A 23,340-nucleotide genomic window follows, 5' to 3' on the forward strand; every position below is an offset into this window, starting at 1 on the left:
TGATAAAACAAACTCAAATGGTCAACTTACAGAAGACTCTAAGACAGGGGTGCTCAATACGTCGATCGCGATCGACCGGTCGATCGCGGCGTAGTATGGTAGATCGCATGATGTAAAAAAAATCCCCCCCCCCCTGCCTTCTTCTCGCCCGCCACCAGCAGAAGCACGTCATTTCTCTCTCTCTGTGTCGTTAAAAACAGTCCTCCCCCCCCCCCCCCCAACCCAAACAATCCGCTCGCGCGCGCGACTACTACCCCCCCCCCCACCCCCCCCGTCGGTCGATCGCCTTGAGTTGTTCACATAATAAGTAGCTCGCATGCTGAAAAAGTGTGAGCACCCCTGCTCTAAGATAATGTAGATAACACGAACACACGTATTGAAGATTAGTCCGGTGATGCTTAGACGCCATATTTAACACGACTAAGACATGTATAGCGCGTCTCGGCTAATTGAGCTCACGGCAACACTTTAAAACATACTACATGTATAGACTGGTGACCCAATAATGAACACGACACCCAAACAAAGCATTTGAACAATTTATGTAATTAAATTACAGTGACAAGTTTAGAAAACAGGTCATTGAAATGTCTTCTCAGTATGTGATGCTTGCAGAAGCATATCAGAAATATAGTTTGCGTCATACTAATATTAGCCATATAGTTTGCCTAATACAGGATATTGAGTGAGGTGGCGTGGCTCACAGCTGTGTGGTATATGCATGTTCTCCGTGTGTCAGTATGGGTTCTCTACGAGTTCTCCGGCTCCCACCCACCCTCAGTCCTGACAGACACAGGTAGCAGCCCAGGCCCTGGAGAGCGGCAGGAACTCCCTCCAAACAGATCTCCAGACAGCCGAGGCCAACAACAACCACCAGCTGGAGGCCATAGCAGCTCTGGCTCAGACGGTGAATCAGAAGCTGCTGGAGCTAGAGGGAGCACGCCTGGACCAGAAGACCGCTACCATCGAGGAACAGAACATCATGTTGGAAGATATCAGACGAGAGAAGGAGGCTGAGGAAAACAACAAGCTCCCGTTGGAGCAGGACACCTCGCTCCTTCAGGCCACAGAGATCCTCCAGCAGCCCGAGATCTCCAACCGCCCGCGGGGGAAGATGAACCCATTCCACAGACATCAATGAAAGACAAAAGACTCGAGACAACAGGAGACAGTCAGAGACAATAAGAGACACGGGCCACAGTAATGGACACAAGAGACACAAGCGACAATAGAACTATGTTGCTGCATGTCTTGGCTAGGTTGCCCTTAAACAATGGGACTCACCTGGTTAATAAGGTTTCTGAAGGCGTCTCCGGCTGCCGTGGTCGTCTGACTCGGTGCTCAGAGAGACACCTCGCCAGCGTCAAAACGGAAATGGCGAAAATCGAATCATGCAGACTAACTGCTGGCCTGTCAACGTCTTCTCTCCTTCTCTGGCTCTATCTCTGCAGCCAGAAGATCATTTAACAGAACCAAAATGCAATCCTTCTAACCACAAACAACTCTTTATCCTTTCCAGCCTCCTAGACCACCACTGCAGGGTGGGGAAGGAGGAGATGTCCTCCTTCAAGGGATCTCCTTCCACACTTCTACCGAGCCACTTTGTCGTCTCCTTTACAAACTAGATGGACGACATACGCTCCTCCTTCACTAATCCATCTTCTCTCACTACACTTCCATTAACTTCTTCTTCATCCCTTTCTCTTTCCTCTTTCAGCTCCGTCTCCTGATCAGGTTCTTACCTTAGTAACCTACGGCACCCCGACCACCTGACCTCTTGACCCCATCCCATCTCACATTCTCCAGGCTGTTGCTTCTGACCTTCTAACCTTTCTCACTCATCTTATCAACAGCTGCTTCTCTACCGGCCGTTTCCCTAACCCTCTGAAGGAGGCGAGAGTGAACCCTCTCCTGAAGGAAACCACCCTCAACCCGTCTGAAGTCAACGACTACAGACCTTTCTCTCTTCTTCTCTCTCTCTCTCCAGAACTCTAGAGCAATCTATCTTCAACCAAGTGTCCTCCTCTCTCCACAGAGACTCCAGCAGAAACTGCAGGACCAGTAAAGGAGCGGCAGACCAGCGAGAGCTTCTTCAGTCGCAGCTTGAAGAAACTCCAGAGCCAGATCTCCAACAGGCCTCCGAGGAGCAAGTGGTACCAACACTTGATCCCATGATGCAGAGGTAACACGAACCTAAAGAGACTTCCTAGAAAGAAAGGAACCTGCAAACTCATGAGGGGGGGGAAAGGTGACAGGGGGGGAGGTGCAGGTCACCACATCGATGTTGTTTGATGAAGCCTCAAAGCTTTTAGAACCACGACTGCGATCATTTTATTGTTCTGACCACAAATCTAAATAATTATAATAAACAGTTTAAGAACAAAAGGCCCTCAGCTCTGACTAAGCCCTATAATGATAGTAATAACAAATATACATTGTCAGTATATTGTAATATGGTTAAAGGACTCAAGGACTTTTCCTTGAGTCTGTTCTGCCTCTACCTGGTTGTCACGCTCTTCTCCACGATACCTGCCATAAATACCATGATACTGATACCAGAATTCAATACAATATCATAACAACAATATACCACCATAAATACGATTCTGACATATTTATCTATAATAATAATGAATAAGATATCTGTATGGTTCACTTTTTACCAACTTTAACACTTAAAAAATGGCAGTAATATTAGTATTAGCCTACAGCAAGATATGAATGAAACTATATGGTTCCATCATCATAGCATTGATGATACACTATGAGGCCGTTAGTCTCTGACCAGATGATAGAGTTCATCAGGATGAGCAGCTGTAGAGTTACAGAACTTTACTGATTGAAACATTTCACTTCTGGCATCTTTTTTCTTTCTTCAAAACCGAAGTCGGTCTCTGAAGCTGCGCCACTTCACTCGCTCGCTGTGAGCGCAGCGCAGACAGCTTGACACGGAGCGGAGCAGCGCGTGCGCTCTGATCCCGCGCTCTTTTAATGAAGTATCGATACTAAAAATATGCTAAATCATAAAGTTTATAACGTACGGGTATCTTGTTTGTATCGATCCACCGTGCAGCGTGACTGCAGCAGATGTAGCGGGCTAACATTCAAGCTAACGCTAACCCCCCAAACGGTGAAGACATCTGAACGCTGATTGGCCGAGACGCGACACGTTCCATCAAAGATGTTCTATTGCGAAGAGCACCACTCCACATTTTCTCCGCGTCTCACTGCAATCTCAACCCGATACCCGCCCATAGTCTGTCGACCAGGACAGTTTATACTGATCAGCTCTTATAATTAGGGCGCATTATAAGTAGGCGTGTCAGGAGATAACCGTCCAGCTGTACTGATGTCCTCAACATGAAAGCTATTCAGAAGCCTATGAGCACCAATTTCATATTAACTGAGCCTTGTTTCCTTTTTGTAAACCTTTACCTTGATTTTAAAAAAAAGTTTGACCAGTGGGTTATGTGATTAATGCTTATTAGTTAGGTAGTACAAACATAAAATATACCATAAACAGGAACATAACACTCGACAATTAAATATACAAAAAGATGTATGCCTACACAAACGTCTACATCCTTTTAAGAAAAGTTCTGTGAGTTACACAAACATTTGAATGCACAAGTAAGACACATCTGATGTTTTTTTCAGGTCAGCATACAACGACAAGGAATCTTTGAAGTTAGGCTTGAGGGGGAAATGCATCCTCATCAACATCATCTACATATAATGGTTAAAACATTTCAAATGTTATGATTAAATTATTTCTACTCGATCCGTTTTAGTTCAAATATGTATGTTCTATTCCATCTAATTGTATGATGGTACATTTTGTTGCATTCATTTTTCATACACCTGCATTGAGTGTCCAGGCTTTATATTCCACACTCCTTTATGACAGGAGTGTGGAAGTAAAGCTTCGTCAGCCTCTAAATTAAAATGTATTCAGTCAGATTTTTTGAAAAAGGCAGCCAGCTGCTGGGAGGTCTTTTCCCCCACTGAGGAGAGGTGAGAGCTCCATCTCTCTACAGCGGCCTCCACCGCAGCGGAGGCCGATCCTGCCGTGTCCCAGAGATATTTGGCCAGCTCATCGTTCAGGCCGTGGACGAACTGACTAAACTGAGGGAACAGATAGAAACCAAGTGACTCCTCCGTGACCGGGTTGAACCAGAGCAGCAGCACCAGCAGCTGCACCAGCAGCAGCAGCACCAGCAGCACCACCACCGATAGAGCGTGCTGCCGTTCCCACCACGGCGTCCGCCCCGTGCCGTCGGCCCGATCCCTTCCTCCGGCTTCCGTTTCCACGCCAGCCTCCACGCTGCCACATCTGGCGCAGCAGCACACCTTAGGGACAGGTGCGTCCTCCAGGCTCCCGATAGTCACAGCGGGCCAGTGCAGCTGCAGGTGCTCCGCTGCCCGCGGAGTGACGGACAGCTTTATCACCGAGGGCAGCGGGGTTTTAATAAACTCTTCAACCCGCTCTCGGAACAAGTGGACCTGCTCCAGGAAGATCAACGGCGAGTCCTCCTCCTCCACGGATGAACCCAGGGACACCAGGTCCAAGTGTTCTTCCTGCAGGAAACATGATGGTTATCTGGGATTTATTCATATTTGCTTATTGCTGCGACGATTAGTCGACATCATCGACTACGTAGGTTATGAAAAATCAGCGCCGCCTATTTTTAGCATCGACGCATCGTATGATAAAAAGATTCAGAGTTTCCGGAGATTTTGCCCGGCTAGCACTTATGATATTAGAGTGAGACACGGAGAAAATATGATGTGGTCTTCACAATAAAACATCTGTGTGTCGAGTCTCGGCCGATCAGGAAATGGTAATTAGATTAGTCGACTAATCGAAAATGAAAATAATCGCTAGTTGCAGCCCTAATTGCCGCTTCTCAATAACGTTTTTCGGCTTTTGTATGTTTTATACAGTTTTAAATCTAATCTGGGGGGGGGGGGTTGGATAGTGTGTGAAGATATGTCACTTTGGACCATGACACCATGTGATGGATAGTCTTTAGACTCCAAACATGGCACTTCAAAATTTCGAGGCCACCGCAGGCATCAGGAGTTCAACGATTAAGATCTAGTAGAAACTTCCCCAAAATGTATCGTCTCCTGTGATTCCCCGTCCATGCTTCAGTACCTAGTTAATCCACTCAAGGATGGGAAACGGACAATTAAATGTGTGCCGATGATGTGAAATGGGCCGTCAGCCCGAAAAACACACCTGGAGGGCCTTCACTCTGTGAATGAGCGGGTCGTACGCCCGGCACACCTCTGCTCCCGCTGTATCCAGGGCCTCCAGGTAGGCGTGTCTCTTCCTGGTCAGCACCACCTCCAGCGAGTGAAAAAACTGATTGACCTCCCGTCGGTCCTGCATCACAAGACCCTCACAGCGCACCTTCTCCTGCTGCAGCCGCTCCCCCAGCTCACACACCTAACAGCAGGACAGAGGCCAGTCAACACAGGAACGCTGGCCTTTCTTGGTTTTTTTAAAGGAACATGCATTTATATTAGATATTGAGGAGTATCTTTTCACCCCAATAGAAGCACCGAGCGGCCACATCCACAGGGTTCCCTACCTGTCCCCATCTCTGCTCAGAGAGGCTGGCCAGCAGTCGCGATGGAGTCTGTTTTTCTCTGTTGAATGCCGCCTGAAGGTCATCTATGGGATGGCCCTGGTGCTGCCCGACGGTCAGACACAGCCCACAGATCAGCTGCCGGTCCTGGATGCAGTACATGTTCAGAGGCTGCCTGTGGTGCTCCTGACAGGAAGGGGGTCGCGGCGCGCCGTCGCTCTGGAACTGAGATGGCAGATGAGCACACACTTAAGCAGCAATGCATATTCACCAAGAAGAGAATTTTTAGGCGGGTAGGTAGAATAAAGGACGACTCGCTCCTACTTTCTCGATGATGGCTCGCAGAGATACGTTGGCGGGCAGAGAGTCGACGCCCATCGGGGGCAGCTCGACCACGCCGCGGCATTGGGGGCATTTGAGCGGCAGGCGGAGTGGACGCCAGATGGAATAGTTGGTAGACACCTGGAGCAGGTTATCCAGGCAGCTCTTACAGAAGGTGTGCGAGCACGGCAGGACGCGCGGGTCAGCGAACAGAGAGTAGCACACAGAGCACGTCAAGTCCTCCTCGAGGCTGTCCATGGTGGAGACTAGAGGCTCAGGGCCGAGGATTAGGGAGAAGATCTGGCAGGACAGCAGGATGGATGAAAAGCTCCGTGTTCAGCAAAACACAATCACTTGCGACAACCGATAGGTGAATGCAACCTGGTGAAGACTTACACGGGACAGAATTCACACAACATTTCACTATTTTGATCATTATAGTTTCATTTGTTTTCCAAACAGTTGCCGTGTTTTGGTTTAAAACGTTCATCTTTTCGTAAGGAAGACAAAATCTTTGCTTTTGGATTGTTGGTCGGATAAAAGACATTTGAAGAGGAATAATAGGCATTTCCCCTATTTGTACATGTTCTAGACAAATGCTTAATTGTAAAAATATTCAGCAGAATAATCAATGGGAACAGATGTGCAATCTATTGCAAAAGCAGCAGCATAAATTCTACCTTTAGAGTTTTGAGGTACGGGTGAACATTATGAGCAATGTGTAAAATAAATGATAAAGGTCAACGGTGGGGTTGTACTGGAGAACTACATTAAAATGTGATGTTTTTTGATGTTCTGCCCTTCCTATATTTACATATTAAGAGAAATATGAAAACAATCAAATGCAGTCCAACACGAGCTAAAACGTCATATTCTGAACATCTCTATGACGGTGTCAACAGAGTGCATCATGTAAGTAGAACGGTTGTATTGCATTAGATTGTACAGGTACATTTAATGAAAAGGGCCCCAGTGTATAACTCATGCTTCCCCATCAACAGTAAGGCTCTCCTAATCCACAGAAGTCTCTCAATCTCGCACTGAAACCAAAAATCCGGACTCAGCTCCTCTCGAGAGGATCAGTTATAAAGTGTGTGGTGTTACATGTCGCACAGCAGTGACAATAGGACACACGCACGTTGTGCAGCTGACCCCGTGAACCCGATCCCCCGTGAACCCGATCCCTGTGTGCAGCCGAACGACAGCGGGGAGCTTGCCAAGGCATTCATTTGAGCCACATATCCCCACTGGGAACATTTGAAACCCGACACTTTTATTCGTTGGTAGTTTTACTCTTTATAACGTGAAGTTATTTATTTTAATCGGAGACCGTTAACCTCAGTTTTCTTTCACACAAGCAGCAAACAAACTTCCAGGTGCGTTATTTCAGAGACGCCTCAAACCTAAGAAGTCATAAACTGTCTCGTTTCCGCGGCACTTTCGGTAACGTGACGCCAGCCATATAAACGGTGGTCGCGGCTGTCGGCTGCATTTTAACCTCAAATTAAACACGTCGACATAAATACCGGCTGCGCCTCGTTTACACTCGATAACAATCTTTAGAGCGAGAAATCTCGAGTTTAGCACTCACCGTCTGCACGGAGGAAAGCGTCTGCCCAAAACAGAGCCTTCATTTCCTGTTCCTCAACGTGCTGCCTTCAGGTGCTCTCAGTAAACTCGGACCGATGAAATGAAATAGGATTTTGCGATTACCGTTTTCAGACTTAAGTAGTTTGAACCTGATCTTTTTCCAAAGTTGATAATGTTTCAGCCGAGCATTTGTAGTGCGCATGAATGTTATTGATTTTAACCATTACATCTGATACGAATTCAGTTTATATTTCCTGTACTGCGCATGCGGGTGAACGGGTCTCCCTGACCAATCAGGCTGCGCAGGAAACATTTGAATCCATGCTCAGCCTTTTTGTGACCGTATCTTTTTCTTAAGTGGAAATAAACGCAGAAGGATTAATCACACTCTTCACAACAGACCACACACGCACACACAGTCTCTCGATTTGAGTTTCACTATTTATTTTCTCGAAGACAACCTACCCCGTAGCCTATCTCCCAAAAAGGTTATGGGGCAAAACACCTTCTTTTTTTAACCTTCCATGTCATAATTTTAGATTTGAAACCACATGTTTGCTTACAAGGAATGCTGCAAAAAAAATACCCCTATGTTCAACAGAAGGTTTATGAGCACAATGTGTAATCATTTACTACAGTGTTTGAAGTTAACACAAAAAATGGAAAAGGGTAAGCTTGTACACCTAGCTGGTATAAGAGGAAATGAGTATGGGGCTAAGGACTGCAAGGTACTAAAGGTACAGCAAACTTGTTCATGGGTTATTAATTATTCAGGAGAACCCACTTAGGACAACTCCAGTCTGACATGTGGGACACCCTTTGACCTTTAGAAAAGGGAGGCTAATTCCCCTCTTAGTCTAGCTGAGATAAATTAGCAGATTAATTACTGCTGCTCCTGAAACAAAGTCATTATTTTCTCAAGTATCACTAAAAGCATCATTGGATTACTCTAGAAAGACAACAAAGATTGTGGTTGAGTGATGCATATTGTAGATGTTGTTGGCAGGTCAAAACCTATGAAACCGACCAACACACCCTCAGAAAGACTTCAGGCCTCACTTTGCAGTATATGTGCAAAACCATAGATTATTTAGCAAATCTGACACTAGTGAGGGATAAGGAAAGGGGAAACATGTAACATTTAAGCACAGTTTTACTTAAAATGAAAATTACACTGTATCCACAGCCTAAGGAAACTAAAATACCCTAAAAAATAACTGTGCTATAGTTTAGTACATGCAAATGTTATGATTCACAATCCTACGTGAAATGGCCATTTTTCTCTTCTCCCTTGGTGACAAGTCAAAGCTATGGCAACAATACTGCAAAGCAGTGGATTTGCTGTAAATTGAATGAAAAGTAACGAACTGTCATTTGGTTGATTATAGTGATGGTGTCAGAATTTCACAGCATCAAGCCCCTGTCTGGTGCATTGGGTCGGGTTCTGGTGTGAGGGTGGAATATGATCGTCGTCAATCACCTTTACAGAAGCAATGAAACTAAAAGCTGAAAATAAAAAAATATCATAAAAGGAACACACTGGAGGCAAAAAGAAAAGCCCAAAAGCCACCGAGTGCATCTTAATACAATGCACTGCTGCTCCAAACCTGCCAATAGCATTGTCCAGTGTCAATTAATACTAACTTAACAATAATGCAAAAAAAAAAAAAATTATCCTTGTGATTTTTTTTTCATATCCAACGTTCTTCCTTTCAGGGATTTGCGGATCAGCCTCTCTTTCAAAGGCAGAATTTCGTCTCCTGAAACCTTTGCTAACCTCATTGTTGCAATTTTGTTTCTCTTCCGATGTTGTATTTGTATTTTTTTTCCCCCGTCTCTGCATGCGTTCTCACCCAGTCTTGCATACTCCCAGTCACGCACGCAGCCAAGCACACAACGACTCAGCCATCCACTCTCTTGCACATGCGACACGCACAGCCAGACTCCTGGCACCGCCCGCCAGGGGGAGAGGATGGTGCCCGATCGGGGCGCTTCGTTGGAGGAGATGAACCTGGCTCCTCAGCACTGAGTCCAGACAGTCATACACAATGGGTCCATTCACACACACATGTCCGATTGCGTGGCCGATTGGGGGAGGGGCTCATTGGTGGCGCCCTCTCGAGTCGGAGGACCGCAGATTTGTGATGGTTCGTGGTTCATCTCAGTTCAAAATTTAAGTCGTTTTCTTTTCTGCATTTTGTGGTAATGTAATATTTCAAGATCTCGTTTTCGTATTTTTGGATGTCCATGGTTCTCCCTGGGCAGACATCGAGTTTTTTTGTTGACGTTTGAAGTAGATTCCCGAAGGCGACAGCTCCAATAACACAGCAGTTATGTCGGCATGTCTCTCAACGCATTCGATGTAGATGTTTCGCTTTTTTCGCAACATGTAGCCACTCATTCTCACTCGCATCCACTCGCCATCTCAAACTTCATTTGGGCTGGTTCCCCTGGAATGCCAAATGAAATCCACACATTTTACTCTCTCAGATAAGATGCAGACATGGATCCCACGAGCCAAGCACAATGGATCAAATTTCTCACACTCTCGCTCTCTTTCGCTCTCTCTCTCCTAATTTTTTTTATGTTGAACAGAGTGCTGCATCGTGAACAAAACTCCAGAATACCCCAGAAGCCGTCTAGAACTGGAATCCCTCAGCTGGCACGTTGGCGGAGTTGAAGCCGTAAGTTCCACCTTGGATGGCCTCTGGGACCAGGCTGGTGTCTTCATCAATCTGAATGAGAAGACGAGGCAACCGGGCGTTAACATTACACAGGCGACAGGACAGGAGATCAAACCGCCGTGGGTTTCCATTGCATCACTGAACAACATTCAGCATTACGCAAGTCAAATGCCGCCTTTCAAAAGGGGAACACGGGAACATGTTTTCAAGGCCGAGGAATATTGGTGAAACTTTTGTATACTAAAATGAGCTTTATCGTATTCTAATGATGACATCACAAACATGAATTTTAGGAATGGGTGTAGGTCCATTTAAACAAAAGTTGAAGATGTACAGTAAAGTACTTGATAGGATTTATAACACAGCAATACTGAAACACACCACTCTGCAGATACTTTAAAATCAACTTCGACAGAAAACAGCTTCTACTTGTAACTTACATCGTCAGATGAAAAGAATTGATCAATAATTTCATATGCCAATTTGTAGATATCTTCATTTTCATGATTCTGAAGTTGCTCCACTTTTTCCAAACCTGCGGATTAGAAAATAACAAATGTTACACCGTTCAATCAAACATGACCAGGAACACAAATGTGCTAAAACCTTAAAGATATCGTCGGGACTTACCTCCACATTCCTCAATAAGGTTAGCAATGGTTTCAGCCTCATCATCAGCCATCTTTAGGATATTGCTCAGGCCGTCGAGAACAACCTGCACAACCTGGGCATCCTTCACTGTCAGCAGGTTGCAGAATGGCGGGATCACCTGCTTCTCAATCAGGTGGGCCACCTGCAGGCAGAGACCAGAGGTGAGTCACATTGGAAGGAACAAATACTTAATCGATGGTTCTAAATTTCTGTTTTTGCAGGAGATTCAGATTTTCATGACTCCATTTTATTTTAAGAAAAGAAGGGGCTCGTTTCCATTGCTGTTGTCAAAGATCAAACTGAAATTAAAGTTCAACCCATAGATCTCAGAGTAGGTGGACATTTCCTAGTAGATTCTTACCTGATCTTTCCTTCCACTTATTGTCAGGTTGCTGATGGCCCAGGCTGCTTCCTTCTGAGTGCCGAAGTCACCCTAAAACAATGCAATGTCAGCAATACATATTTGCCTATAATGTTCTCCAACAACAATAATCACACATGATATGCTTGTCCTTCACACAGTTGAATAGATACACACCTTGTCGAGCAGGTGAATGATCATGGGCACTAGCTTGGCTTCAATGACAGCCTGCACCTGCTGCTGGTTGCCGGCTGTGATGTTTGACAGGAACCACACTGCCTCCTACAGGACAAAGAACACACATAAAGTCATGACGAGTGTTATATTGTGTAAAGTCAAGCCATGGAGGTTTTAAGTGTAGATGTGACGATGTAACCGTGTCACACCTTCGATTGGAGTCGTGGAATATGCTTAGCACTTTGTTTTAGGCTCCGAGAAGAGAATAGTAGTCTACGTTTCATTTATAATCTCTTTTCCAAAAGGAGTTTTTGGGAATGAACTGGATCAGAATCCAGAGGTCGACACAGAAAGTTTGACCTCTGGTCGAGACTGAGTGCTGTGGGTGGGGCGAGGGTGTTTTTTTGAGGCTCTAATCATCGTCCAGGTCACAAAGTGGGCCTCATTTTTAAGTGACTGGTCTCAGATGCACTCCGATATCAGCAGAGACACGGGGGTCTTCAGCACCCTCTGGCCACCAACCCATGGTATCACACATACAATCACTTTCACCCAACCCCCCAATCTGCCTCACTAACTTTAGGAGAGCTCATCGTCGTCTTCTTCGTCGTTGTCCTCGCGATCATCCATGCTGCGAATTCCTTCAATTGTCTATCTGTCCCGTCTAACCCGTTCACACAGCATTCGTACTAGCACCGAGTCTCTGATTTCATCACTTCCAGACGCCAACCTCTTGCAGTAGAAAGGGCGCGTACGGATGTAGGAGATGGAATACACCAGAGAATACATTACCTTGTTGATCTTCTCCTTCGGGTGTGTGAGGAGTGCAGGGAAGTGGCTGAGAGCGTCACAGTTGAGCACCACCTGGGTCTGTTCATCTGTGCCAGTGACGATGTTCCCAACAGCCCTCAGGGCAGCGGTCTGATGTGGAGAGCCAGTGTTAAATTATTAGAATACAAAGCTTTTATTTTGGTCCTAAATACAATTACATGTCTAGAGGTCAATGCCTGAAGCTGTATTAACGTAATCCAAAATATAATCAGTGTCTCTTTCTTCATACCTGAACTTTGACCTCCTGGTGACTGAGCAGAGGCACCAGATGAGGGACGATGCCAGAGTCGATGACCATTTGGATCTGCTCATTCCCAGCGTCCGTCAGATAGGACAGAGCCCACACCGTGTCGACTAAGATCTGGAGGCAGCAAAAATAAAAAGACAAATTCATACATTCTCTATCCTGGACCACTTCTTAAGACAATTGATATTTAACAGCGATTATTTAACATTATTAGGGGCCAAGGCATCGACGCCCGCTTCAAAACTGGAAAATGTCAGTCTACTCACGCTGACATCAGTGTGGTGGATCAGCACGCAGAGTGCTGGCAGGATCTGAGAAGAGAAAGAATAGAAGCAAAGATAGGCGGGATCATTATGTGGAGAAAAAGACAACCAAAAAAATAAACTCAACAGGGTTCCCATGTGGCTGACACCAGTAGACGCTTAAAAGTTGAAATGGCTGCAAGACTGTACTCTGTAATATCGCCTCACTAAATTCATTCATTTGATTTCAACACAACAGCAACAGACTAGATTTATTCTAATTCAAGCAGCTTAGGTCTGCCTTTTCACCCTTCTCTCTCTGCCATCCAAAAAACACATCTCTCACAGATGTTGCCCTCATCTGCTTACAACAGAGAAGAACATTCACAGCACAGAAAGAAAAGAAAGAATTCCCACCTCCCGGTTGTATACCTGAACCAACCAGTGAGTTTACGCCATGTCTCTCCAAAGTGGCATCACTTTAGCTCGTGTGAAACTGTCATAAGCTATACATTTTTGGAGTTATTACGAAAAATGTGCTTTGTGAGGAAATAATAACGGTTGACCACCAAAATATCAGTTCATTGTTGATTCCAGGTGGATGTTTGTGGCAAATTTTGAAAACCCAACAAGGATGTCCCTCAGTGATTAGGAAAAACACTTTCCTTGCCCTTATTCATTGTTCTGGCTGCAAACGGACATTTTATCTTTAGAATTTATTATATTTTGCATCTGAAAATGTATTGATGAAAGAATACTACATTATTAATGTGCATTAACAATCACTGGCTTCCCACTCAAACACTGAAATATTGCATTTCCATTAACAACCAAATGTCCCCACAATCTAATCACAAATACACACCTCCTGAATGGTCTCCATTGGTGGTGGCGGGTCCTTGTGGCGGCACAGGTTGACCATGACCCAGGTGACATTGCGGAGGAAGGTGATAGGGATGGAGGGACTGATGAAGGAGAGCAGGGGCTTAACCACACCCAGGCTGATCACATAGTCTCTGCATTGGGGGCCATCACCTGGAGAGAACACAGTCAGATGGAGCGCATGTCAACTTGAGACTTAATGCATTTGTTTTGAACACACTCATATTGATGCCAAAATCAACTCACCTATGATGTTGCCCAGGGCCCAGACGGCCTGTTCGCACACATTCTGGTGAGGAGAGTGAAGCAGCCTCAGGAACAGTGGCACAGCATCTACACAAAGGAAACAGATTGGCAGCGATCATGTGCGAGGGCGTTCTCAGGATCTGGTACGTTGCTTTTTTATCAATATGTTTATATATTAGTAATAGATATAATGGTGACACTTTAAAAATGTAATCATCTGATGAGGCACATTTAAATCATCAATGATGAATGTTTATTGATTCAAGTACATCAATTCCGCTATGCTGCCATTTTTTATTATCAATCCCAACCTCTGAATTAAACAAAAGCATTGTTGAATAAAACCGTACTCCCTTTGGATTCGATTTGTTAAGCAAAATGCAATCCCAAATACGACATATTAATAGTCTGTTTGAATGTATATGTCAAGTTATTTTATAATGATTTTTGGACTTCCCATGATCAGATTTAGGAGTCTAACACACATGAGAAATAACGTCAGAATATTTTGTTTGTTGAGTAAAAACTAAGAAAAGTACGACTGAGTACTTTAGGTAAATATTGATGGCATGGCACATCCATCATTCTTCATTTGTGAGGTTCTTTCAAATTGTCAAACTGACGAGGCGATGTAAAAGAGAATACAATGTTGTTTCATGCAATAACAATATAAAGTGATAACATAAAAACGTTAAATAATGCAAAAGCGATCTATTTCTCAAAGTGATGTCTGCCGTTTTTAGCATTTCCTAACAATCTGCCAAAAGCATTATTTTAACAATGATAAAGTGAAAGAAAGTTGTGTGATGAAATGGCACTTACTGGACTGGACCACAGCTTGGGTCTGCTCTGAGGTACCAGATGCTATGTTGGTTAGAGCCCAGGCTGCCTCGAACTGGAGAGATGGGCTGTCAAAAGTTGAGACCGATGAAAGCCACGGTTAAATCAAGTCGACTGGGCAGTGACGTCAAACAGGAAGTGCATGCGAGGTTTTTTTTAATGTGTCTGCCATTCCTGGCAAGTGGAAACTAGAATACATTTACATAGCTGCAAGCTGGGCTAAACCCTGCTCTCTCATTTGCATAACTTTGAAGTGAACATAAACTCAACATGATTGGGGGAAAGCTCGCTTGTACTAAAATGATCACAAATGAAAAAGTGAATCATCGGCTGCTTACTTGTCATCTCTGTCCAGGCAGTGGACCAGTATAGGAAGGATCCCAGACTTAATCAGGTCATCTATGGGAGGGTTACGGTCACTGGACAACAACTTCCTACAAAAACAAAAGAGGACACAGAAGAACATGACTCACAATATAGCTTTACTGACACAAACAAGGAGAACCAATGACATACAGAGACCAACAGCTAAATAACGTGTAGCGTCTTCACATTGTAAGTCAATCACAATCCACAGTTATTGTACCGGCAGGAAACTTCTCCCTGCTCGTGACCAAACATCAACATCACACAACATCAGGGTTGTGGGAATGGGAATGCTGCAAAATAAACTTAAAATGGGGAACCAGAGCAAAAGACAAACTAATAGAAATCATAGAGACATGCGCTTTTTATGATTTTAACTACCTCATGCTTCAGTTGACCCACCTTTAGGAGAGCTACACTACTGCAGTACCATTAACACGGTCCACTAATCAGATGGCTGACTTACTATAAATCCCCAGGGTCTAACCGAGATGAAAAAAACATCTCGCCTCTGAAATTTCAACACTCATTAAAATTGACGGCCTTCTGCTAAATAAAATACAGAGAACCTCTTCAGACCAAGTACGGATGCACTGGTGCATAATCTGACTCACAAAAAACAGATAAACCACACCTGAATTACTACTGCTACTATATTATACTGCATCAATATAGTTTATTCTTTGTGAAAATTAGGTTTGAGTGGTAACATGATAACGGTGACCGCGGTGCCTTGAAGTTTACATTTAACAATACAAAGCATGTCACAGAAATAACTCTTATTCTCAATGAAATAATGTAATTATTTTAGTTAATCAATTCAATAGTGAATTAATTTATGTTTTTGTAGGAGAAGCGCTACCATTATCATAAATTCTTGTAGTCGGTCCACTTTGCTTTCACTGTGAATAGCATTATTACAACATAATAAATGTGACACTAAGCAATTATACCGAGACAATTAACAATGTACATTATTTATCAAGTACTGGTAAGAACTGAAGTGATAATCAGCAGAGTTCGAGATTGTGAGGGTTTGTGTTCCTACCTGGCAGCCTGAACCGCACTCAGCTGGACGCCCTGATTATCACTGGTGGCATTCTAGAGAACATGAGGACACAAGTTTAATCCTGATGCACAGCACACTGTTCATAAGATTGTCCAGATGACTAAGAAAAACAAATAAATAAAAAGAAAACATCTTACTTACTTGTACTATTGCTTCAAGAGAAGTGTTTTGCTGAAAAAACAAACATTTTAGAGAGTCATTAGTCTATGATCGTGCTTTCACACACATTTGTAACTAATGCAGTGCGATATCAAAAGTTAAATGATTAGTAACAGGCCCATTTTAAACTGGTGGTTAGGATAATAAAACACCATCTCAACACTCTGAAGTATCCTGGCACTACCAAATCAGGTGCACAGGCATCTTAGTCCTTCTTAAAATTGCTTTTGTGTGCGACGTTGACAAAGATGGAACAGAAAGCTGACGCCCCACAGAGAGGCGAAGCTCATGATATGGAAATCACACCAGGATAATGCAGTGACTTGCATTCTCACTGGAACCAATGTGGCGTGAGGTGGCTTGGCGCGAATGACAGACTTCAATGTCCAACCTGCAAACTCAACCTGATGCCCTCTCCAGGTTCAGGGCCCAGTGTAGGATGTAATGTCTAGAACGTCTTTCTAACTTTCAAATGAGCACAATCAATCAGAGCTATGATTTAAAGCTGGCCAACGCCATCGATAGAGAAACGGCATTTATAGTCTAACAGGTTCAGCCAGCCCATATATATTTTTATTGCGCAAGAGCTCATCATAAATAAGCAACTGACAAGACTAAATGAAATGACCTTGAGGAACAGGTAATGTGTTGCAATGAGAAACTTTTGTTTAAGTTTAATTCAAAAATTAATTAGTGCATGGCTTAATGTTTTGGCGTATTACATTTCATTTAGTTGACGCTTTTCTCCAAAGCGACCTACAACCATGTTACATTCATACACCACAGCCACAGGGAGCAATTCAGGGTTAAGTGTCTTGCTCAAGGACAGATCGACTAGGGAGGGGATTGAACCGCCAACTCCCCGATTGAATGACGGACCTGCTAACCATAGACGTCATCAGTACTAATCTAAAAAAATAAAGTGCTGTGTGTATCGCAACCTTTTCTACCAAGGAAGTGGATGTACTGCAGAAACTGGCCTCCTACTTTCAGAAAAGCATACACCAAACAGCACAGAGAAAACATAACTGAATGTTTTTCCCCACATTCCTGTCCCACCCAACTGACATTGAACAAGAGGAGCCAAGGAAGCAGCATCACTTGGCCAAAATGTCAGTTTGTCCTAAACCTCAAGAGTTTTTAACTAGTAAGATGACCTTAATGTGCAAAACCCCCCCAAGTCTATATATATGTGCCACGCTGTCATTCCCAGTTCAGTATTTTTTACAGGAAATATACAATCCTGTGTCATTAAAAGACAAAAGCTAAAAATATGTGAACTTGATTTTCGGTTGAGAACAGACGCAACATTAAAACCGTACCGATCTGAAATCTCCGTCGACATCCGAGTCCTCGCAGATGTCCTCATTGGGAACATTTCTCCTCTTCAGAAGGTGCTCGTCTCTTTTGTTCTGTGATGGGAGGAAACATAAATATTACTTCATTCCCATGCCATCAGAAATTCTGGATAACCGGGAAAACTCGGCATCTTTCAATACATTATAGATAGAATTTAATGTTGGTGTGAAAATTGTAGTTGTACGTAGCACAATACAAACTTATTTACCTTTCTGAGTTCCACCACAACCTCAGTCCTCTGTCTTCTCATAGTCTGTGGGCAAGAAAGCATATTGACATTATACAACAAGGAACTCTAATCCCAATCTGCCTTTGCCCAAGAGGGTTGTACCTATGAAAATAAATTTGGGCACACCGAGTTTATGATCCCTTTTATGAGAGTTGATCTGCGATGTCAGTTATTCAAAGGAGCATTAATTCAACAGACTACGTTGCGCATAGGACAGCAACCAAAACACACAACACAAGTCTGACATAAAGTGACTCAGTCCAAGTTACTCCAATACACTCGTGTGTGCTTTAATAAACTATCCCCCTTATTCTTTTTTTATTCTTTATAAATAAATAGATCTTCCATTTATGTTCTACCTGTAAAATCACCCAGCTACAATCAGTTGCCAATTTATTAGCCAGCTAAGACGACTGCAGTCCTGCAGGTAGTCCTTCATGAAGGTTATAATGTTAAATTGGTGTTTGTTGAAACTGTTTTAGAGGCTCTGATTCTGCTTCGTGGTCTATGATAAGACTGCCATTTGTGCTTCTGTCCAATTGTAGATTCAGATCATAAATCAATTCAAGTCAACAGCACCACAAACTACAGCCTCCAAAGGTTTCCATGGAGAATGAATCTCTCTCTGAAAAGGTTTCAACAAAGAATGGAGCATTACAACACTTGCAGTAATGCTGAATTAGACTGCATTGGTGTACCTTATAAACTGGCAATCGAGCATACAGTAGATTATAAATCTCATGTCATGAGCAGACAAGTGTGATTAGTTGCAGTCTAGGAGTGCAAGCTGGTCGGCAATGCTTGTGCTCACTAGCAGACCTCCATGGCGACGGCGAGTTATTAACAGCTCGCAACAGAAACCACTTGTCAAACAGGACGCGTGAGTCCGCCTGAAAACAACACCGCTTGCCAACATCAAGCAGCGGCACGCCGAGCCGACCGTAAATCACCTTTTAACTTATGGATCCAGCGCAGGCCAACATGTAACAGGGCACGTGACTGATAACGAGCGGGTCGCATTCACCTTGTTTTCTGGGCATGTGTAACGGCAGTTAGTAAAACACGGAATAAAAGGGTAATACTACGCCGTGGTTTAAAAGATACAGGAAACCGGCCAGCTAAGAGGCTAACTGGTTTTCCGCCATTGTTTTTGGTGATAAAGACGGGGGATGGGTGGAGCTGCAGCCACCAGCACCACCAGGCTCAACAGCAGCTAGCACGCAGGCTAGCTAGCGAACTGCAGTATCAAAATACCGTTAATCTGCCGCTGTGTTGGCTTAGAAAACAAGCGAACACCACCCACGAACGACCCAAAGGGAAATTAAAAGTGTGTGTACTTTTGGATGTGTCGTAAATATCCCCCCCTGGCCGACACATCGACCTAAACCGATCCGGTGACGATACGCTTCAGTTACGCTCGCATGTCCCCCCCCCCCCCCGTGGGCCTCGCTAGCATCGAGCTAGCATCGAGCTAGCATCGCTCAGCCAGCGGAGGCGATGAACTCTGACGAGCATTTCTGACACGTTTTATAACCAACGCGGTCTCGCGGTGCAACAAAACCAGCGAAATAAAACAATTATATCGCAACCAAGGCGAGTTACGTATAGCTAGAGATGTGTGAAGGCCCAGGGTTACGCTTCGGGTAAAAAGTTCCCGATGGTGGAAATTAGAAACGACGTCACAAGGAAGCAAAGAGGCGAAGCTGGCCGTTAACCGAGGAAAAGAGGAACCCTCGACACCAATCTACATAACTTTTACCTCCAAATCACGGCCCTTATTCTTGAAATTCTTCAGCCGCTGGTTGTCCAGTTTCTCGTTGTCAGCCATGTTCGCGATTCTGGTTCCGTTAAGTAGTCTTACTCGTGAATTTAGCTGGTGAGCTACCGTTTTCTGGTTTCTTTAGCCTTTCGTTAGCGGACTATTTTTTGCTGCTCTGTCCGCGGTGCATACTGGGATTGCCGGTGGTGGAGGGCAGCCTCGCGCTCGCGTAGAGGAAGGGTGGGGAAATCCCCTTCACTCTCATTGGCTTCGGCGTTAACGTCCCTCTGCAGGGCGCGCCACTCAACGGAACACAAACTCACCTCTCACAATTGTGTTCAATGGCAATAAAACACCATTATATTTACATGTGTATTGTTTACAGTCGTAGAAGGACGTGTTTTTATGCAAGTACTACACTTCCGTTCGTATAATGTTTGAGTATTTTATATATTTTTATTCCACTCCATCTCTATTGTAATCTTTTTATTTGTTATCGTATATTTTTTCAAATTAATAATTACGTTTAACATATAAGGTGATCTTGATATGATGCATTTGTGTACGTATCAGTGTCGTCTATAGACAAGGCTGGATGAAAACAGAGATAACTTAATTTGTACGGAATAAAATTGTTGCGCAGCAGTTACAGTACAAAGTACAAATATGAAATAACAATAAACATGCATCCAAAATTCAAATAATAGTTCATTAAAAAAGTTAAATGCGCCAAACTCACAAATTGTCAAAAGATGTTTGCCAATTTGATCAACTGCAATTTGAATAATACGGTAGCTTTTATTTATTGTTACAATACAATATTGATTGCTAAATTCCTTTGTTTAATTAATTTTTTGACAATGTTCCCTACGGAATTTTCTGCTAAAACTACAATAACGTTGTAGTTATTTGTAACTGAGTAACATTGCTGAAGCCACAGACTGTATTGGATTGCTATTCCTGATATCTTAGTCCATATGGACAGGAAAAATAATTACAGTGACCAATAACTCTTTCATATGGGTAAGTGAGTATCGTTTTAAGGCATACTTGTTAAAAAAAGTGGATCATTTGAGGCCCTGTGTAATCCTGTCCCTATATGACAAATATTTAGAATTTCAAGTCACATAAGCACCTCATTTGATTTTGATTTTAACATTTTTATTTAATTGCAAGGAATAATAAAACAACAACACTGAAACACTTGGATGACATTGACACACATGTTCAAAACATCACATGCATAAATATATAGTTAGCACAATAAGTATTTATATATTTTATACAAATGAACACAAAAAGAAAAAAATGATAATGCACAATTAGAAAAACAACATTTCTTTGAGCCACAGAATCTTGACCAAACAAATACAGATTTTTAGCAGCCAGTTTTCTACAGATTGTATTTTTAAACAAAGGCTCATATCAGCTTGTGACATTCCGGGTGGGATAACCTGTGATGACTCACAGCATCCTCATGAGTTAGCACAATGGTCCAAAAAAACCCATGTCTTACGATGATTAAATATAAATGCTATCTGACACAGATTGACGCTTTGTGTTGTGATAATCTCATCCCCGTTTTATCTCCTCCTCTCATTTAATCCAATAGAAGCCACAGTGACTCCATTTCCTGATGACTTACACTGGCAGGTGAGAAGAATTATACCGTTTGAAAGAATCATCATCTGCTGCAGATAAAGACTTGTTTAACATCTGTGATACTGAAGCCCTTGGACTTCATTTTAATCTTAAAATCTTCTTGAGTCTGTTTAAATGGAGTCTTCATCAGATAGACTATCCTCCTGAAACCTTCCTCTAGTCCCACGCTGGTGTTAGCTGAACAGGGCTGGATGAACCAGGGCCTGCCCTCGCACACTCTTCTCAAGTCCAGTGTCCGGCAAAGCTCTTCTGGGCTTAGAGCTCCCTGAAGGTCTTGTTTGTTGGCAAGAACCACGAGAGGAACTCCTCTGAGACTCTCAAACTTTAGGACCTATGAAAGCGACGAAGCGAACGACACTTTAATTACTGCGATGTCAAACAAACTTTTTTGATGAGCGGGTTTATTGCATTTAACCGTCACCTATTTAACTCAACCATATATGGTTCGACATACAATAACACACTGTAACGTAGTTGTAAACAGAGTTACGGACATGTTTGTTTGCAAACAGTTATCATTCAAACAACACATATTCTATGATTTAATTACCCGATGAAGTTCCTTGCGAGCCTCCTCCAGCCGTTTCTGATCCCAGCTGTCCACCACAAACACCAGTCCGGCTGTATCAGTATAGTGATGTCTCCAATGGGGCCTCATCTTCTTCTGGCCCCCCACGTCCCAGACCGTCAGGCCAGGGCTGCTCCTGTCGGTCTCCAGTGTCTCCACGTTGAAGCCCACAGTTGGAACGGTCACCACGCTCTCGTTGTACTTTAGCTTATAGAGCAGTGTGGTCTTTCCTGCTCCGTCCAGACCCAGCATCAGGACCTGTGCTTGTTTCTGAGGCCTGGATCCATGCAGGCCCATGTCCTGAAATTGTAGCTTGTGTCTATATACTTCTTTTTCTCGAGCTGTGTAAACTGCAGCTGCCTGCACCCAGTGGCTCCTTTTGTACTTACTATCTGTAGGCGTAGTGTGTCTGCTCTCTTATGGAGACTGTCTACAATCAGCATGCTTTATGTACGGGCATGCAGAGGGATCCCTCCCCTTTGCAGAGATGGGATTCCTTTTGTCCCTGCGTAGCTTTCAGTAAAGCTATTTATATCCAGAGTGACGGTGCAACTAACTGCATACAGATCTCTGGTTACCACAGCACAGTCTGAGCAGTCACGTCACACCTGCTGCAGACCATCACACCAGCAGCCAGGAAGTCCATGTTTGGTACAACGGGAAGATTGTTGTTTCTTCCCGGCTAGATTTCCCCTATGACTTCAGAGGGACATTTTTGTTGTTGAAAAAATATCAATGAATATAATCTTTAATAAAATATATAATAATATATATATAATATGTATACGTTAATGATTTGTTTGCCTTAATTAATACTGTATGACCACTTAATGTTGTAACAATGTTACTAGTTTTGGAAGTTTTTTCTTGTCTTATATTGGATTCTGACAATGACTCAAACTAAGCTTTTAAAGGGTCATCGTCTGATTTCTATACATTGTTTAATCTCTTTCACTGCTTTTTTTTTCTTTAACCCTTGTGTTGCCTTAGGGTCATTTTGACCCGAATCAATATTACACCCTCCCCCCGCCTTTGGGTCATTTTGACCCGATTCAATGTTTCACCCTCCTGTTACCTTTATATTTACTAACATATTTTACCCTTTGGGTTCAATTTGACGCCAGCAATTAAAACCTCCAGAAAATTATTAGAATTAATATTGTTTTCCAAGTTTAAGTGTGAGGCACTTTATGTTTGTTTGTTGACTACCGAAAGAACACCGACATTAAACATTGAATGGGGTCAAATTAATCCTAAGGCGGGGGGAGGGTGTAATATTGATTCGGGTCAAAATGACCCTAAGGCAACACAAGGGTTAAATAAAAATACAAATCCATGACAGAGAACTTTATGGAAATATTTAGTGAAAAAACAAGCTTTCTAGATATTGAATGTACATTTTAATGTCTGTGTTTTGTCTTTTTTTTTTACGTTAGAGATTTGTGATAGAAATGTACACATAACACAGAAGAGGAGTACGGGTGTTTCAAGTCTGAGGTGAAT

At 43.3% G+C, this 23,340-nt stretch overlaps 3 protein-coding genes across 3 annotated transcripts; all 3 read right to left on the reverse strand.

Moving 5' to 3' along the window:
* Positions 1–3,466: 3,466 nt before the first annotated feature.
* On the reverse strand, positions 3,467–9,978 carry trim59 (tripartite motif containing 59). Its single transcript, XM_056440804.1, has 4 exons — positions 5,919–9,978; positions 5,598–5,819; positions 5,243–5,452; positions 3,467–4,578 (listed from the first exon to the last, which is right to left on the reverse strand). Exons 1-4 carry the CDS (start codon positions 6,171–6,173, stop codon positions 3,952–3,954), a joined length of 1,314 nt encoding a protein of 437 aa, XP_056296779.1. The 5' UTR covers positions 6,174–9,978; the 3' UTR covers positions 3,467–3,951.
* A 68-nt stretch (positions 9,979–10,046) lies between these two features.
* Positions 10,047–19,818, reverse strand: kpna4 (karyopherin alpha 4 (importin alpha 3)). Its single transcript, XM_056440803.1, has 17 exons — positions 19,608–19,818; positions 17,828–17,872; positions 17,583–17,672; positions 16,243–16,272; positions 16,081–16,133; positions 15,005–15,100; positions 14,649–14,734; positions 13,827–13,913; positions 13,564–13,733; positions 12,723–12,767; positions 12,439–12,570; positions 12,171–12,299; positions 11,379–11,483; positions 11,202–11,273; positions 10,820–10,982; positions 10,630–10,724; positions 10,047–10,240 (listed from the first exon to the last, which is right to left on the reverse strand). The coding sequence occupies exons 1-17, from the start codon at positions 19,674–19,676 to the stop codon at positions 10,145–10,147; spliced, it is 1,563 nt and encodes a 520-aa protein (XP_056296778.1). The 5' UTR covers positions 19,677–19,818; the 3' UTR covers positions 10,047–10,144.
* A 928-nt stretch (positions 19,819–20,746) lies between these two features.
* LOC130210665 (ADP-ribosylation factor-like protein 14) lies at positions 20,747–22,243 on the reverse strand. Its single transcript, XM_056441146.1, has 2 exons — positions 21,820–22,243; positions 20,747–21,600 (listed from the first exon to the last, which is right to left on the reverse strand). The coding sequence occupies exons 1-2, from the start codon at positions 22,132–22,134 to the stop codon at positions 21,292–21,294; spliced, it is 624 nt and encodes a 207-aa protein (XP_056297121.1). The 5' UTR covers positions 22,135–22,243; the 3' UTR covers positions 20,747–21,291.
* Between the last annotated feature and the right edge of the window lie 1,097 nt (positions 22,244–23,340).

The sequence above is a fragment of the Pseudoliparis swirei genome, chromosome 20 (genome assembly GCF_029220125.1).
Source record: "Pseudoliparis swirei isolate HS2019 ecotype Mariana Trench chromosome 20, NWPU_hadal_v1, whole genome shotgun sequence".
In the NCBI taxonomy this organism is placed as follows: Eukaryota; Metazoa; Chordata; class Actinopteri; order Perciformes; family Liparidae; genus Pseudoliparis; species Pseudoliparis swirei.

Bases quoted from the DNA above. Each gene is read 5' to 3' on its own strand.
- LOC130210665 (XM_056441146.1), bottom strand. From the start codon at position 22,134: ATGGGCCTGCATGGATCCAGGCCTCAGAAACAAGCACAGGTCCTGATG. The intron at 21,601-21,819 runs GTAATTAAATCA...TCGCTTTCATAG, and splicing joins CTCGCAAGGAACTTCATCGG to GTCCTAAAGTTTGAGAGTCT.
- kpna4 (XM_056440803.1), bottom strand. From the start codon at position 19,676: ATGGCTGACAACGAGAAACTGGACAACCAGCGGCTGAAGAATTTCAAG. The intron at 17,673-17,827 runs GTAAATAAGTTT...CTCCCATCACAG, and splicing joins TTGTGGTGGAACTCAGAAAG to AACAAAAGAGACGAGCACCT. The intron at 11,274-11,378 runs GTGTGTATCTAT...GCATTGTTTTAG, and splicing joins TCATTCACCTGCTCGACAAG to GGTGACTTCGGCACTCAGAA.
- trim59 (XM_056440804.1), bottom strand. From the start codon at position 6,173: ATGGACAGCCTCGAGGAGGACTTGACGTGCTCTGTGTGCTACTCTCTG. The intron at 5,453-5,597 runs GTAGGGAACCCT...TCCTGCTGTTAG, and splicing joins CTGAGCAGAGATGGGGACAG to GTGTGTGAGCTGGGGGAGCG. The intron at 4,579-5,242 runs GTGTGTTTTTCG...TGTTTCCTGCAG, and splicing joins ACAGAGTGAAGGCCCTCCAG to GAAGAACACTTGGACCTGGT.